The sequence below is a fragment of the Hippocampus guttulatus genome, chromosome 2 (genome assembly GCF_054856545.1).
Source record: "Hippocampus guttulatus isolate MCC_2025c chromosome 2, RoL_Hgut_1.0, whole genome shotgun sequence".
Lineage (NCBI taxonomy): Eukaryota > Metazoa > Chordata > Actinopteri > Syngnathiformes > Syngnathidae > Hippocampus > Hippocampus guttulatus.
Window position 1 is genome coordinate 18963856 of NC_141262.1, and position 14678 is coordinate 18978533.

Consider the following 14678-nt stretch of genomic DNA (forward strand, 5'->3'; position numbering starts at 1 on the left):
ACTTTTTTTTTATATAATGCGTGTTCAAATACAAAGTGTAAAAGTTCTCACGATGAACAGAGGTTGACGGTGGAAATTGATTGAAAGCAAAGAAGCGATTGCCTGATAGTGGTCAAAACAATGGAGGAAAATTCGTCCAAATGCTTCCACTCGCTTTGTGTCAGATTAAATTGTTTAAGCGAAGTCGTGTGTGTGTGTGTGTGTGTGTGTGTGTGTGTGTGTGTGTGTGTGTGTGTGTGTGTGTGTGTGTGTGTGTGTGTATAAGGATGCATTTGTTGTGTGTTAATGCGCTGCCCTTTACTAAATGCCACACTAATCTCTCATCAAGTCAGACAGAATGTGTCTACCTGTACTGTTGTTACTCAACAGCCTGCTACAGACGGTTGAAGGAAGGAGGGGGCGGAGTTTCAGATAGCATTGGATCTTTCACAGCAGCTTCATTTGTACTTCTATTTTATTTTTTTAGCTTAATTTTTAGAGCAAGTATTTGGTGTGATCAATTCTTCAGTTTTTCATAAATGCTTTGTTTTAGTTGTTTTTAATTAGTTTTAATGTTAGCTTCTTCTTTTTTTTAATAAATAGTGTTTGTTGAGTGCAGGATTTAAAAAAAAGTTCACAAAATATTTTGTACTAAAGTCAAGTAAACTAAAATTCTCAAACAACTGGTACACCCTCCGTCCTTTTTTTAAAAAAAAACTTCTCATCCTCTGTCCCAGGGAACGGTCCATCCCTGCAAATTTCTAATACGTATACATTACAAAATATTTTGTTCGTTTAATATATTAAAACTTCGACATTATATTACAAGCAACATTTAAAACAAATGTGAGAACTGTTAGGTTAATGCTGGTAATCGGATGCTAAGAACACATCAGGAACAGGAAGACTCAGGAGGCAGGCATGGTTGTCTTTCTTGCAAGAGAGAGCGCGCAAAAACATGTCTCGGTTCACAATCTCAGAGCAGCTCTCCAGCTGGCTCTGCAATGTAAACCGTTACAGGTTCCGGGGCAACTCTGAAGAGAGCGCGTTTGTCTCCTTGCATTTATTAGAAGGATTTCCCTGATACACGATCTTCTAACGGGTGTGGGGAGTATTTTCACATTCCACAACAGTTTCAGTAGAGCAGAGTTTCAATAAGAACACACAGTTCATTCCTGAGATGTCGTCAAACGGCTCCTACTGGATGTCGATGATCCACGAATATAGCTTGCAATGTCCCTCTCATGGTGTCCTGGGCTGATGTTATCTTCTCACAGGCAACAGTCTATTTGACCAGAAGCCGTTCACTTAACAACAAGATATTGTCTTAAAAGCTAGAACAGGAGCAGCCTGAGCTCTCCCGGTCCGACAAGTCTACCATTATCAACCTAACCCAATGTCTATGAGGTATTTGCGAGGTTTAAGTTACACAGAGAGTAAATATGGGATAACAGAATTACATTTATTCCAACAAGGACTGTTTGAAAAAATTTCATTGGATCTTAAAATGTCAATTGCATTCAAGGTTTTTATTTTACATTATTCAATTTTTTTTTTCGTGGTCCAATCATTGGAAATGAATATTGGCCCAAAGACATGGACATTCCTTGAACATTCTCGGTTTAAAACATTCAAAGGCAGTCCAAATATTCAGATGGCCAAACCTTTGATTCTAGTCCTCGGAAAACAGGGTGCTGCTCATTCGCGAAACGCTGCATCAAAGGGCCACCAGTGTGACTTTTCGACAAAACCGACTTGAATGAAAAGAGGAGTGGGAAAAAAAACTGAAAAGAAAAGCGCAAAGCAGCTGTGCAGTCTGTCGTGGTAACAACTAATTGAGGTTACCACGGCAATAAGACTGGCTTGCATGTCTGCTCCATGTCACTGTAATCAGCTCGGGCTGCTCACACACACACACACACACACACACACACACACACACACGCACACACACACACACACGCACACACACACTGACTCACTTGTTTGCACAGGCAAACAAGCATTTCATGAAATCCAGCTATTTATTCATATCTAATCAACAAATCCATTCTCGGAAAACAACAGTGCCACCTAATCAGATTGAACTGTTTGTAAATGGACCTAATCCAAATATATATTTTATGAGGCTTTTTTAAATAAAGTCAATTATTTGTACGGTAATTGCATCCGGCCTGCGTGTAATTCGTTTATGGTTTTAAGAAAGTAAATTCTCCCCCCCACCCCCATATGTGTGTATGTGTTTGTGAAGTGTGCATGTTTCCTGCTGTGAATTTTTGCTAAATTATCTAACGAGCTGCCTTTAATTGACTTACACAACCAACAGGGGGTGATCTGAGGTAGAAATCAACACGTGGCACCCATCCACACGCACGAAATTTACATTGAAAAAGTCCAGTTTGAAACTGGCTTGTGCTCTTCTGCCACCCGGTGGAGTTTTGATTTGAAGCCTCTCGAGGAGATTCTAAAGGAGCAACTAACAAGTCTGGCCTGTAATATTTGTGGAATTACTTCAGCATTGTTGATTTTTAACTATAGTGAATGGAATAGTTAACATTATTATTTTGAAATGGGTTTTTTTCACTTCTATTCAATGAAATGGATGACATTTCTGTTGATTTATTGGAAATTAAATCTAAATATTAGTAATATGAACAATTTTATAGAAACCATATCTTTTTCTAATTGTTTTTCAGAACAAAAAAATTGTACACATGATAAACAATTTTGTTATTATAAGTAACTTATTAAATCGTTGGTTGCTGTTATTTATTGATAAAACTTAAACTAATCTTTTGGTGAGATAAACTATTCTATGGATAGATTTAACATTTTCTTTAGTTTCGTAAATAAAAATATAAATAAAAATATTCCGATTTTAAAAATCATGTTAATTAATAATTAGCAATAATGACAATGAATTTCAAATTCACAGAAAACATGAAATATAGTCACAGAAAACATGAAATTAAAATATTTTCAGGTTATAATTATGCTAATAATAGGTAATTAACACTATTTAATTAAATATTGGTCAATGATCTCAAATTAAAACAAATATGATTTTTGGCATTTAAAAAAAAGAAAATTATATTTTAAAATAAATATGAAATGATTTCACTGTTACATTGTACACATTGTTATATTGACATTATTGACTTGATATATTGACTTGACTTATTTTATTAAAATATTATTCATTCTAAATAAGATCTAAACATTATAAAAAATGTATCTTTTTTTCCAAACAATCATACATTACATACATTTTCAAAAAGGAAACATTTACCTCATGTAAAAATGATCTCATCCATCTGTCTGTTTTTAACAATCAAATATGGCCCTTGAGCACAAGCTAGCCTGACTGTTTCCAAACTGAATTATGAGTACAAAATTATGATTATTTTTAAATGCTTTTACGGCAATTGCATTGGAAAGATGATCACATCAATTCGCTTTGAAAACAGGAAAGTCGACGGAGAGCAAAAGCCGAAGAGACGAGTGAGGTCTTCAAGGCCATCACTGTGCCTGGATAGGACTGTTATTAAATTACATGGCGGCTAATAGAAACCACGAACGCGTCTGCTTTGGCTCTCGGCAAACTAGTAAAACGCGCCACTAGGTTGCTGTAAAACATTTTTTTTCTTTCTTTCTCCAAAGCAGGAAGTCATCTGTCGTTGTTGATGTAACGCATGAATGTCTCCATAATCCAAGTAACACCTTGAACCAATTATCTGCACTTTATATATGAGGATAAATTGGGGAAAATGGGTTTAAACCTGTGTTTGCATTGCGGTTAACGTGGGTCGAGATGGTGATGTGTACATGGGTGTATTGGGAGAGAGGGGGGGGAGGCAGAGAGAAGAATAACATAGTCTGTGTCAGAACTATTTTTGCCTGGCTTTGTAGTTTGTTTAACTTTTCCAACACTGACACAAGTATGTGCTTGATATGGGCGCTTTCACGCCACAACCCTTTTAGTCCTCTGGTTTATTTGTTGGTTTCGAATAAAGTAATCCAATGACGATGTGGACCAAATCAATCCAAGCGGTAGCTGACTGCGGGACACTGGACCGGTCGCCAGCCAATTGCAGGACACCGATATATAGGACGCGTATAGACAAACAAGCAATTACAGAATGTTGAATCTTAAATGTGGGGTTGCAGGTTTAAGTCAGCTAGCATTTGTCATCAAGGATAAACAATATATGCCCTTGTTGGTATTAGCAGTCAACATGTGTTTCTCCACTGTTTGTGCACAAATATCAATTGGGAGCTGCATGGCTCAGTGGTAGAGAGGTCATCAATCCAGAGGTTGGGGGTTCAATCGCCGGCTGTTGCAACCTCGTCGAAGTGTCCAAGATACTGAACCCCCAGGTGCTCCTGATGCAGTGTCATCGCTCGGTAAATGAGGAAACAGTGTCAAGCGCTTTGAATATCAAATGTAGAAAAGTGCTTTGTAAGTGATTGCCCATTTACAGTTGCTTAAAGGATTCTAAAAGCACAAATATCCATGCTAACTGCTAGCATGTCAATTGCATTTTCCATTACTGTATATGTTAGCATGAAGCTAGCGGGCCATTGTTATGGCACTGTTGTTTGGTGCACAAATATCACTTAAAGGGTTCAAAAACTGCAAATATCGATGCTAACCATTAGCATGTCAATGGCAATTTCCATGATATGTCAACGTTAAGATAGCGGGCCAATCTTGAGGCAATTTGTGAAATGAAATGTTTGCTAAAAGGGTTCTAAAATTGCAACATTTCAATGGCATATTCTATTATACAGTATGTTAGCATTAATCGATCAGGCCATTCATGTTTGGTGCACATATATCTTTTGCTAAAAGGGTTCTATATCAGTAAATATTTATGCTAACCGTTAGCATGTCCCTGACGTTTTCCATTATGTGTTGGCATTAAGATAGCTGGTTCTTCTTAAGGCAATGTTTGATGGTGGGTGTTCATCTAATGTTTCTGCCTTTGTGATCCGAAATGAATCATTTGCATGAAAATGTTCTATCCTTTCATCCATTTTCTGTCCCTGAAAAGTTTGGTAGACGCTGGACTTGTCACCAGCCAATCACAAGGCATTATTTATACTTACCATTTATTTTATAGTGTAGCTACTACGTATGTTTTGGGACTATGCTCGGAAGTCTGATATCCGACCAGTAAGCCACCCATGCAATTAAAGGCAATTATGGCATATCCTTATATTATAAAGTTCTGCCAATCTAAGCTGACGCGAGGCTCCCGAGCTACTTAGCTAACACAACAAAAGCACCATCCTCTCAGTTGGAGGGACGGTGCACCCATATATTTATTTATCACATTTTTTTGTCCATCTCGTTTTCTTTTTTTTTTTTTTTTTTTCCTTTTTCAGGGTAAAACTGAAGCCCTGGTAGTTTATGCCCACCCATCATTTTCTTTCAACACCCCCCCCCCCCCCGCCCCTTGTCTTCCTCTCAGCTGTGCCAAACCACTGTCTCTCTGGCTGGCTGTCACCACTCCAGCTAAAACCACTTAGCGGGGGGAACCTCAACTCTTCACACAGACGGGGTGCAAAAGGTCATCGACTTTATTCCATACAATGCCACACGCCACTCAAAATTCTTAACTGTCAGTTTGAAGTTTGACTAAAAGTTGTCTAAAGTTGACTAAAAGTTACGACTTAGCTTCATCAATGATGCTTCATCAGATAGAGTAGAGATAAAGGTCTACACCCCTTTTAAATGCCAGGTTTCCGTGGCATAAAAAAAATAAGACCAACGTAAATAATTTCAAAAATCTTGAAACAAAAAAACATAAAGAGAAAGCTCTGAGAGGGGAAGTCAAAACAAACAACTGAGATAATGTGCTTGTGTTCATAACTAATCAAGCACATTCAGATTTATGTTAAATGGAAGTCAGCACACACCTGCAAACCTTCAAAGGGCCATTACTTAAAATCCAAATAAATGTTCTAGTAGGATATGCCGGACATTTTTCTTTCTTGTAGGAGCATGAAATTTATCTCCTAGCACTAACTGCTCTTTTGAGCTGTTCATAATTCCCTAATGACCCATTTCCACCGCATTCACTGATCTTCACTTTTACAACCTCTCTCTTGTTTTCCATAGAGTTGTACTGGTCACATTGATAGAGGAAAACGTTTTTAAATACATTTTCCAGTAATCAGGTTTCTCTCACTTTTATTAGAAGATGGAGAAGTAAAAACAATGCTCAAATTCATGGAGTGGAGGAGTTGGATGGGTGCACGGCAGCAGAACAGGGAGGAGCTTTTAGTCATGCCATAGCCTTGTCTATTTTGGAAAAAAAAAGGGCTTTGTCACAATTTTGTGACATCTTCAGGCAATTACGAACTTTTTGGCATGGGCATTAATTACCGTTTAGGGACAAGGACCGAGTCCTACCTGGCTTCACTATACTGTACTTCACATCCAGGGCTTTGATTTTGATTTTGTCAGTCTTTTCCTGCTTCTTTTTTTTTTCACTTGGTGGTTGATTTGCGAACAAAACAAAGAGTAAATGCTCAACCTGAAAATGTTTAGCATATGTTTTATGTCTGTCAATTTACTCCTCTGTGGTGTAGAATTCGGCGGTACCGTATTTTCACGACCATTCGGCGCACCGTATGGTTGGGCGCAGTCTCATTAATCGGTGCTATTTCTGTATTTTACACATAGACAAAACGCACTGTATTATTGGGCGCAATTTTAAAGTGGTAAAACATACGCCAGCTTAAACATACGGCATTCATGCGCGCACGCTAAAAACACGTTAGCTTGAAGCATACGGTAGCATGCCAAGACATACAGATACAAGCTAAAAACACGTTTTTAATAAGGCAACGGAAGCAAACCTGAGCTCCGTTGTATTTTATTTAGCCATCGTACAATGTACTCACGTTTTTCGATCAATCATCACCCAGAAATCCAAATCCAAGTCCTCATCCTCTGTATCAGAATTGAACAATTGTGCAAGTACCGGTAATCCATCAAAAACGCTGTGTTCCCTCTTGTTGTTAGTCACTCTCATTGCCATGTGGCTCCACAGAAATGATGCCGGCTTTGCCAAAAACTCGAACAACAGTGCAAGCAGACACGTTCGTCCAAGCAGCCACAATCCATTCGCAAATTGTGGCGTAACTCGCCCGGCGCTGCCTCTCACTCTTTGTAAAGTTGTGTTTGCCATCGATCATTCATTGTTCCCATGCCGTTCGCAACTTTACTTTGAACGCCCGGTTGATGCCGATGTCCAGCGGTTGGAGTTCTTTAGTCAAGCCTCCGGGAATGACGGCAAGCTCAGAGTTCATTTGCTTGACTTGGTTTTTCACCGCTGCTGTGAGATGGGCACGCATGCCAAAAGCATAACCGATGGCTTGAAATTTGAACTGAGCTTCGTAGGCGTGTCTCTTTGTAGAATTTATTTTCGGGGGTTCTTAGAAACCAAAACCGAAGTTGTTTTGCAACAATGCACATAGCCACACTCTATACAGGTGTTGGTACCTGCTTGTGGCGTCCCTTTAGCATCCACTTACACGCCCACCCTTCACTCATTGGCGGACTTCTTCCCCGCATGCCTGTCCTCACTCACATCTGCCTTTTCTCTCTCTCGCTCTCCATATGTGTATATATATACACGCCCACCCTTCACTGATTGGCCGACTTCTTTGCCGCATGCCTGTCCACAGTCACTTCCGCCTTTTCTCTATATAAACAGCGTGTCGGCTGTCAGTCAGGTTTTGGAACTCAGCGCATACACAAGACGCATCATAAGGCGTCCTGTCCATTTTGGAGAAAATTTGAGACTTTTAATGGCGCCTTATAGTCGTGAAAATACGGTAATTTGTGATAACTGGTACCAAACTGAAGCCGCCTCTTCTGTCTTTTATGTACATGTAACAGTGTTGAGTCTGTCAACGACGGACTTTTCCACACCGTGGAGCTGTTGATTCAGAACCATTCACTCAGCCTGGTGGTGGACAATGGCGCCCCCAAGAGCCTGGGCAAGCTAGCGCGCCAACCATCCGTCGACCACAACACGCAGCTTTACATCGGAGGTACTCACACATATGCACATCAAAGCCATTTGCATCAGGGCACATCTGCATGTCTGTTTGCCGAGACGTCTGCCACTCGTGCACTGAGCCACAACAAACACACACTTCTGACGAAGTGGCAAGGTGTCCTCAAAAAGTGATTCTTTGCTTCCTCTCTGTCTCGCCACACCGTGTCTTCTGTCGTCCAGGCGTGCCCTACCAGGTGCTGGCCACGGGCCTTCGGACCAGTCCAGAACGCTCACCTCAGTTCTTCAACGGCTGCATCCACAATGTCCAAATTAACGGGGAAGCGCAGGACCTGAGCTACCAAGCTACAGGAGGGCGACCGGTGGAGGGCAAGGTATCATTATTATCTACCGTTATGTAACAGTTCATCTTTCATTCCCCCGCTATATCGATCTGATTTTTAAGTAGCACCACATTTTGCCGTTTTAATATTCATTGTGAGAAAATAATAGAGTGGACATAAAAAGTCTACACACCCCTGTTCGAATGACAGGTTTTTGCGATATTCTCTGCACTGTTTTTATGGTGATGAGAAGTGTTGCGTTTACAGCAAACACACCTTTTGAAGTGATGGCCAAAAAGTTCAACAATGCTTTCATCGGACCAGAACACATTTTTCCAAAAGTGCGTGAAAGATTATTATTATGGTCCGGTTAGAACTGGAACGTTTCAACAGAGATGTCATCGTTTGCCTAAAAAAAACATCTTTCAGAAAGCCAAACAAATGTCAGAAAAAGCCAACCAAAACATCCGAATTTTATTTCGAGTCAGAAGTTTTTTAATCGTGGCAGGAGTATGTGTTTTGGTCCTTTCCCCCTGGTGTAAATAAACACTGACAGTAGATCTTCTCCTGCTCACAGGGTGATGGCGTCCTTGTGGGCTGTCACTCATGCAGCGTGTGCGCGCAAGGAACGTGCAGAGAGGGTGGCGAGATGGGTGTCACCTGTCAGTGCCCGCCTGGACGCAGCGGGACATTGTGCGAACAGGCCACAGCGCCAAATCCCTGTCAGGGCAGCAGGTGGGCACAAAACAATATGCAATCCATCCCTACATCCATTTTCTGTGTCTCTTTAAAACACTTACTATGCAACTATCAAAACTAACAGTAGGGTGGCCATGTTTCATTTGCATATTTCCCTAAACTGGGATTCAAACCCAGAATCGCCACTGTGGGACGGATGCCTGTTACCGTGCCGCAGATGTGTTTTCAAATGAAGTTTGCCTTTTGATTAACACGCCGCTCTTTTGACGGCGTCAGCATGGACCTTGAAATTTGTCAACCACACGTTTAGTTCCAACATTCTTTTGGTTTACAAGATGGCTGCAGACTCTTTTTTTTCGAGGGGGGAGTTCTGCAGTTTGACTCATCATTTAATTACAGGAGTTGTTCCCAAGTGTGTAGTCGATAAGTCTTTTATCATCCTCCCGTCTCTCTTTTTCCAATTCTATCTCCTCAGATGTGTTCACGGTATATGTGTGCCCAAGGGGTCATCCTACAGTTGCAAGTGCAGCGAGGGCTACCAGGGCCAGTTCTGCGAGCGGCAGCAAGTGCCCGCGGCCTGCAGGGGGCAGCACTGTGGGCACGGCGAGTGCAGAGTGTCCGAGGGTGGGGAGCCCGTCTGCAATTGTCTGTCTGGCTACGCTGGACCCACATGTGACACTGGTAAGCCTCAGCACGCCTAAATGGGGTCGGACAGTGACAATTTGGCAGTAGGACTGATTAATCTGTGCAGTATTATGTCAATTAATGGATGATTCAGGAAAAACACGCAAGTTTTTCTACCAAAACAGGATATTGTTTCAAGGCAAGGCATTTTTATTTATGTATCACATTTAATACACAAGGCAACTAACTCAATGTGCTTCACACAGGCAAAAGCACGCATTTACAAACAGCCAAAGACAAAAGGCAAAGCAAATTTGAACAAAAGTCGATTACCGAAAAGGTGAATTTTAAACAGGTTTACTACATATAAAGAATTAAGATATAAAGGCATTTAAAAGCAAAACTCAAGAAATAAACAGTGGCTTTCTGAAACCTTTTTAACCTGGATGTAAAAGCATTTACACCCGTGGCTGACTTCACTTCTGTTGGCAACTTAACCATTTGTGTGCAGCATAACAGCTACATGCTGCTTCACCATGTTTGCTTTGAAATCTAATTGACTAAATCTAAATCGAATTGAAGTTTGCGGACCTCACAGCCCGACTGGGTTTAATGTATTCAGGACCCAAAAATGTTGATGATCTGATGAAGACAATCAACCAGTATGACTTTCAACTGATAATACGCAAAGAAGTTCAAGTGTGTTTGTGTCATTTTGTCATCATAACAAAAGTCATTTGGGATCGGCTCCAGCCAGACAGAGCAACCGTAGTGGAGGAATAACTTTGCCGACCACGTCTGTCATGCGCTCCTCATGTCCTTTGCTCCAGACTTGACGTGTCAAGGTGAGATGGTGCGAGAGCAGTTGAAGCGCCACCAAGCCATGCGGACGTGCACGTCCACCAGCAAGATCCCGCGCATGGACTGCCCCCGATCGTGCCAGATGGCCGCGCCGCCTGGCATCTGCTGCGGCGTCAGCAAGACCCGCCGGAGGAAGGTGGTGTTCCGCTGCACCGACGGCGCCTCGTACTCCGAGGAGATGGAGACGGCTCTGGAGTGCGGCTGCGCCAGGTGCCCGTTGTAACGGTGCCCCCGCTCCACCCCGCACCCCCTCCCCCACACCCGTCTTGTGAATTTGGCACCGCCATTAACACAATATGCATTTTGTTTACACATCCCGTTCGACGGCCGCCAGTTTGCTGCAGGAGAAACCACAATGGGGACACCGTGTGTGTACGTGTGTGTTTTAGAGAGCGCTTGCGTGTGTGTGCGTGCGTGCGCGTGTGAGTGTGTGTGCGCGTGCAGAGAGAAATATATTGTAAGATACAAGTGAGGAGGAAAAAAAAAGCATAGAACTTATTTTTATTATGAATTTTCTTCTTCTAAAAGATGATAAGGACTGATTAGTTGTTTTTTTATTAATGTTGATTATACGTGTTACATAGGATATTATTTTGTACTTTGTAAGAACAAAAAAAACCTACATTTCGGAATAGAGTAACATTCCTTTAAAAAAAAGTGTAAGAAATTATATATATGTATAAATCTATATAGAATTTATACCCTAATCCAATTAATTGTGTATTTAGTGTATTTGCATGATCTTTGGACACTGCGTTGTGGAAAATGAAAGTTCGCTCACTCCTTTTTGGCCTAGCTTGAAAAACAAAAACACGGAAATCAACTTCACCTTTGAGACCCTTGTCCTCCGAGATGTATTTTTTTAAGCGATGTTCATCTAGACTTCCACTGTTTGTACACAAAACTCGGGCAGGGGTGGAAATCCAAAATGCAAATAAAACCTCAGTGGATTAAAAGTGCCCCAAAATCCCCTCCATCCCCCAAACCAAAACCCTCTGGGTCTAGGTCCATAAGTCAAAAATCTTCATGTCATCATCTTTTGTCTTCACACACTTTTCCTCGTTATGTGCCTTTTTTGTGTGTAATTTCTTCAGGCCTCTGATTGGCTGGAACCAAAGCCATTCGACTCAGGGTTTACAGTGTAGCTCCACCTTACCAGCAGGGAACTCACATGCCCATTCAAAAAATTTTACCTGATTTTTAAAATTGCGAGATACCCCACACATGGCCAAAAAAACTGTCATGTATGCAACTGTCATTTAAAATATTAACACATCTGTGTGCCTTAAAGCGGTCACGTTCAACCTAAAGCATCCGATGTTGATGATCTGATGATACCATTGAGGTATTTAACTTTTGGAAAATCAAGTTTGAAGTTGAATATGACAAGCAACCCAGATCTGACCTGTATTTTTATAGTAGACGCAACAGCTTCTGATTAATCGAAAGTAGTCTATTTCAATTCTTCCAGTTGATTCAAAAACATCCAAAATCAAGAGATCAAATCCGTAGCATTTGAAGAACATACAAACAATTGCGCCTATCTGATACCCCAAGTGCAGGACCAAGACTGACCTGTGAGAGGCAGCATGGTGCTATACAACATCCAGATGGCAGGAAAATACAAAGAAGAAACTAGAAGGCCCTTGGCTTACTTTTTGCTTAACTTGTTTTCGTGATTTCTGATTGATTTGCGATTGACCAAATCGATTTATTAAGAAGCTAATCAGCTCAGCGTTAACTTTAACGCCAACCCATCATTGCTGAACTTGTGCCTGATTGTCGGTGTGTGTTTGTGTATTCCACTTAAGTGTGTCTTGACAAAAACTCGAGTTGATTTTGAAGGGACCATGACTATTTGGTTCATTGGACATTGCCCAAATAATTGGTTGAGGGTTTGAGTGTACTTACACTGCAAAAACTGGCCTTTCAAAAATGAATAAAAAAGAAAGAAAAGAATAGAAGAATTACAACTGTAGTACTGAATTTGAACAAAATTGTACAATGGTACAATTCAGAGTGTCCCATTAACCCACCACGCATGTTTTTGGAATGTGGGAGGAAACCGAAGTGCCCAAGCGGGCATGGGGAGAACATGTAAACTCCACACAGGAAGGCCGGAACCATAATTGAAACCTAGCAACCTGCACTGTGAGGCGGACGTGCTAACCAGGCGCTCACCGTGCCGCCCCTTGACTTGATAAGACCAGCTTTCAACTAGTGTCTTTGTACAACCAACTCATAATCAGTAATACATTTTCAGTTACAACTTAAAATAGCATCAGATTTTTCAAGAAGCAACTTGCTGAAGCAATTGATACGTTTTTATACACAAACTGTCTGATAAGAAGAAATACCCCCCAATGCATATTTTGCTTTCAAGATTTTTAACCCCTATTTTTTTTGCAGTGTAAGTGCACCTGCTGAAAATGTTTGTCTTGGTCCCAGCTCTTGATTCTCTTTTCTTTACTTTTGAGTTAGTAAATAAAAAGGGACAGCAGTAAACAACGATCAATACGTCTGTTCTATAAACAAAACAGGAACGTTAGCACTGGTGCTAACGCTAACATGACCTTTAAAGCTTACCAGGCCGGTCCACTGAGCATATTACAGACCACATAGAAAAGAAAAATAAAAAGCAGGTGATGTGAGAACACCATGGCAACGACAGAGATCCTCTTCTCCTGAGCCAGTGCATCAAATGTTAATGCCGCTTTTAATGCTTAGTTATTTTAAGATCACTTGTTGCATGTGCTGCTTTTCTTTGTGCCAAAATCTGCTGGATGTACCTTTGAATGCAAAATAAGTTGGTGTGGTCAGAATTCATAACGCTGCTGCGACCCAATGTTGGATGGACGCACAGAGGTCAACAAAGTCAAAAGTAGTGCCTTGATTTTAAAAGATGTCTCGGGGAAAAAAATGTTGTCCTAAAGTGATTTATTAATTAAACTCCACAACTCGGGGGAGAAAAAAAAAGTCACTCATTGTCATGCAGCAACAGCAACACATTGCAGAAAAGGAAACTGCAGCACCACAGAAAAAGCCGCATGCTGTTGTTCTTCATATGTCATGCATTCACAAACGCCTCATCTAAGCGCTCTTGCACGACTATTAAAAGCATAGCAAGGCACGAAAAGGTAAAACACTACTAGGCTTGCAAAGGGAAGGAACATTTTTAGTACATTTCCATGGGAGACTTTTGAAAAAGTTATCGGTCAAGAATAGATGCTAACATTTAATGTGGTCTTCAACAAATATTTTCTTCAGTCAATTATTTCATTAACATTACTCTAAACAAAATGACACGTTTAAAACCACCCAACTTTGCCTTGGGTTTGTTACTAGCATGATGCTAATGCAGAATGCAAAATGCCCTGCACGAGCTAATGAAACAACATAAACCGTGGAACAACACAATATGACAATACTCACAGGCATACATTCTTTATCCCCCTGCTAAAATGACTAAAAGTGCATCTTACTAGAATATTATGAAATTATTATTCTACTTGTAAATCTTTAGTTCACGACCAACTGGTGGCCATAACGCGCACCCCAGGAGATGCACGTTGTGAGGCCCATGGGAATGTTCCGATTTTGAAAATTCCTGCAATTTTTGCAACCCTAAACACTACTGTATTCTACTTTCACGTACTCACTTTACACATTTGCAAAAGTGTCCATCGGCAGTATTATCTCCAATTCAGCTGCTTTTCCTGATGTCACGGCTCACCTCTGTGTGTGACAATTCACGCTTGTCATTTTCGCTCACAACCCCTCAACCCCTTTGAAGGTTTCTTAGCTCGTCAATGTGAAGACAGAAGACAAAATCATTTCAATCCAAAAACTTCAATGTTCTCCAGGTTGAAAACACAAAAGTGATTGATGATGCAGATGTTGAATGTTAAAAATTAAACTACCATTGAAACTTTCTCTGTCTGACTTCCTTAATGTCCCTGAATGCATCACCGCCGCCATTTTTGATTCAATTTGTAAATCTTACAGGTCATAAAACTATCTACCAGTGCTCTTTCAAAATGACCTTTGAAATTAAATGGCTTATAGGTGATAAGATTTTGAAAAAATATACGTGCAGTGAAGACCCCTGTGTTCTCTAATGACCCAGCTAACTTAGCTCCTCCCTGACAAAGATCCGAGT

General features: G+C 40.8%; 1 protein-coding gene across 1 annotated transcript in view; it reads left to right on the forward strand.

The window, feature by feature from the left end:
• The window catches only part of slit3 (slit homolog 3 (Drosophila)), a 232868-nt gene extending 218417 nt beyond the window's left edge, over nucleotides 1-14451 (forward strand). Inside the window, exons 34-38 of the mRNA XM_086100527.1 lie at nucleotides 7892-8046; nucleotides 8235-8386; nucleotides 8913-9070; nucleotides 9510-9715; nucleotides 10489-14451. Of these exons, the coding sequence (XP_085956653.1) occupies nucleotides 7892-8046; nucleotides 8235-8386; nucleotides 8913-9070; nucleotides 9510-9715; nucleotides 10489-10742 (925 nt within the window). The 3' untranslated portion in view covers nucleotides 10743-14451. The remainder of the gene's footprint in view (nucleotides 1-7891; nucleotides 8047-8234; nucleotides 8387-8912; nucleotides 9071-9509; nucleotides 9716-10488) is intronic.
• Nucleotides 14452-14678: the final 227 nt, after the last annotated feature.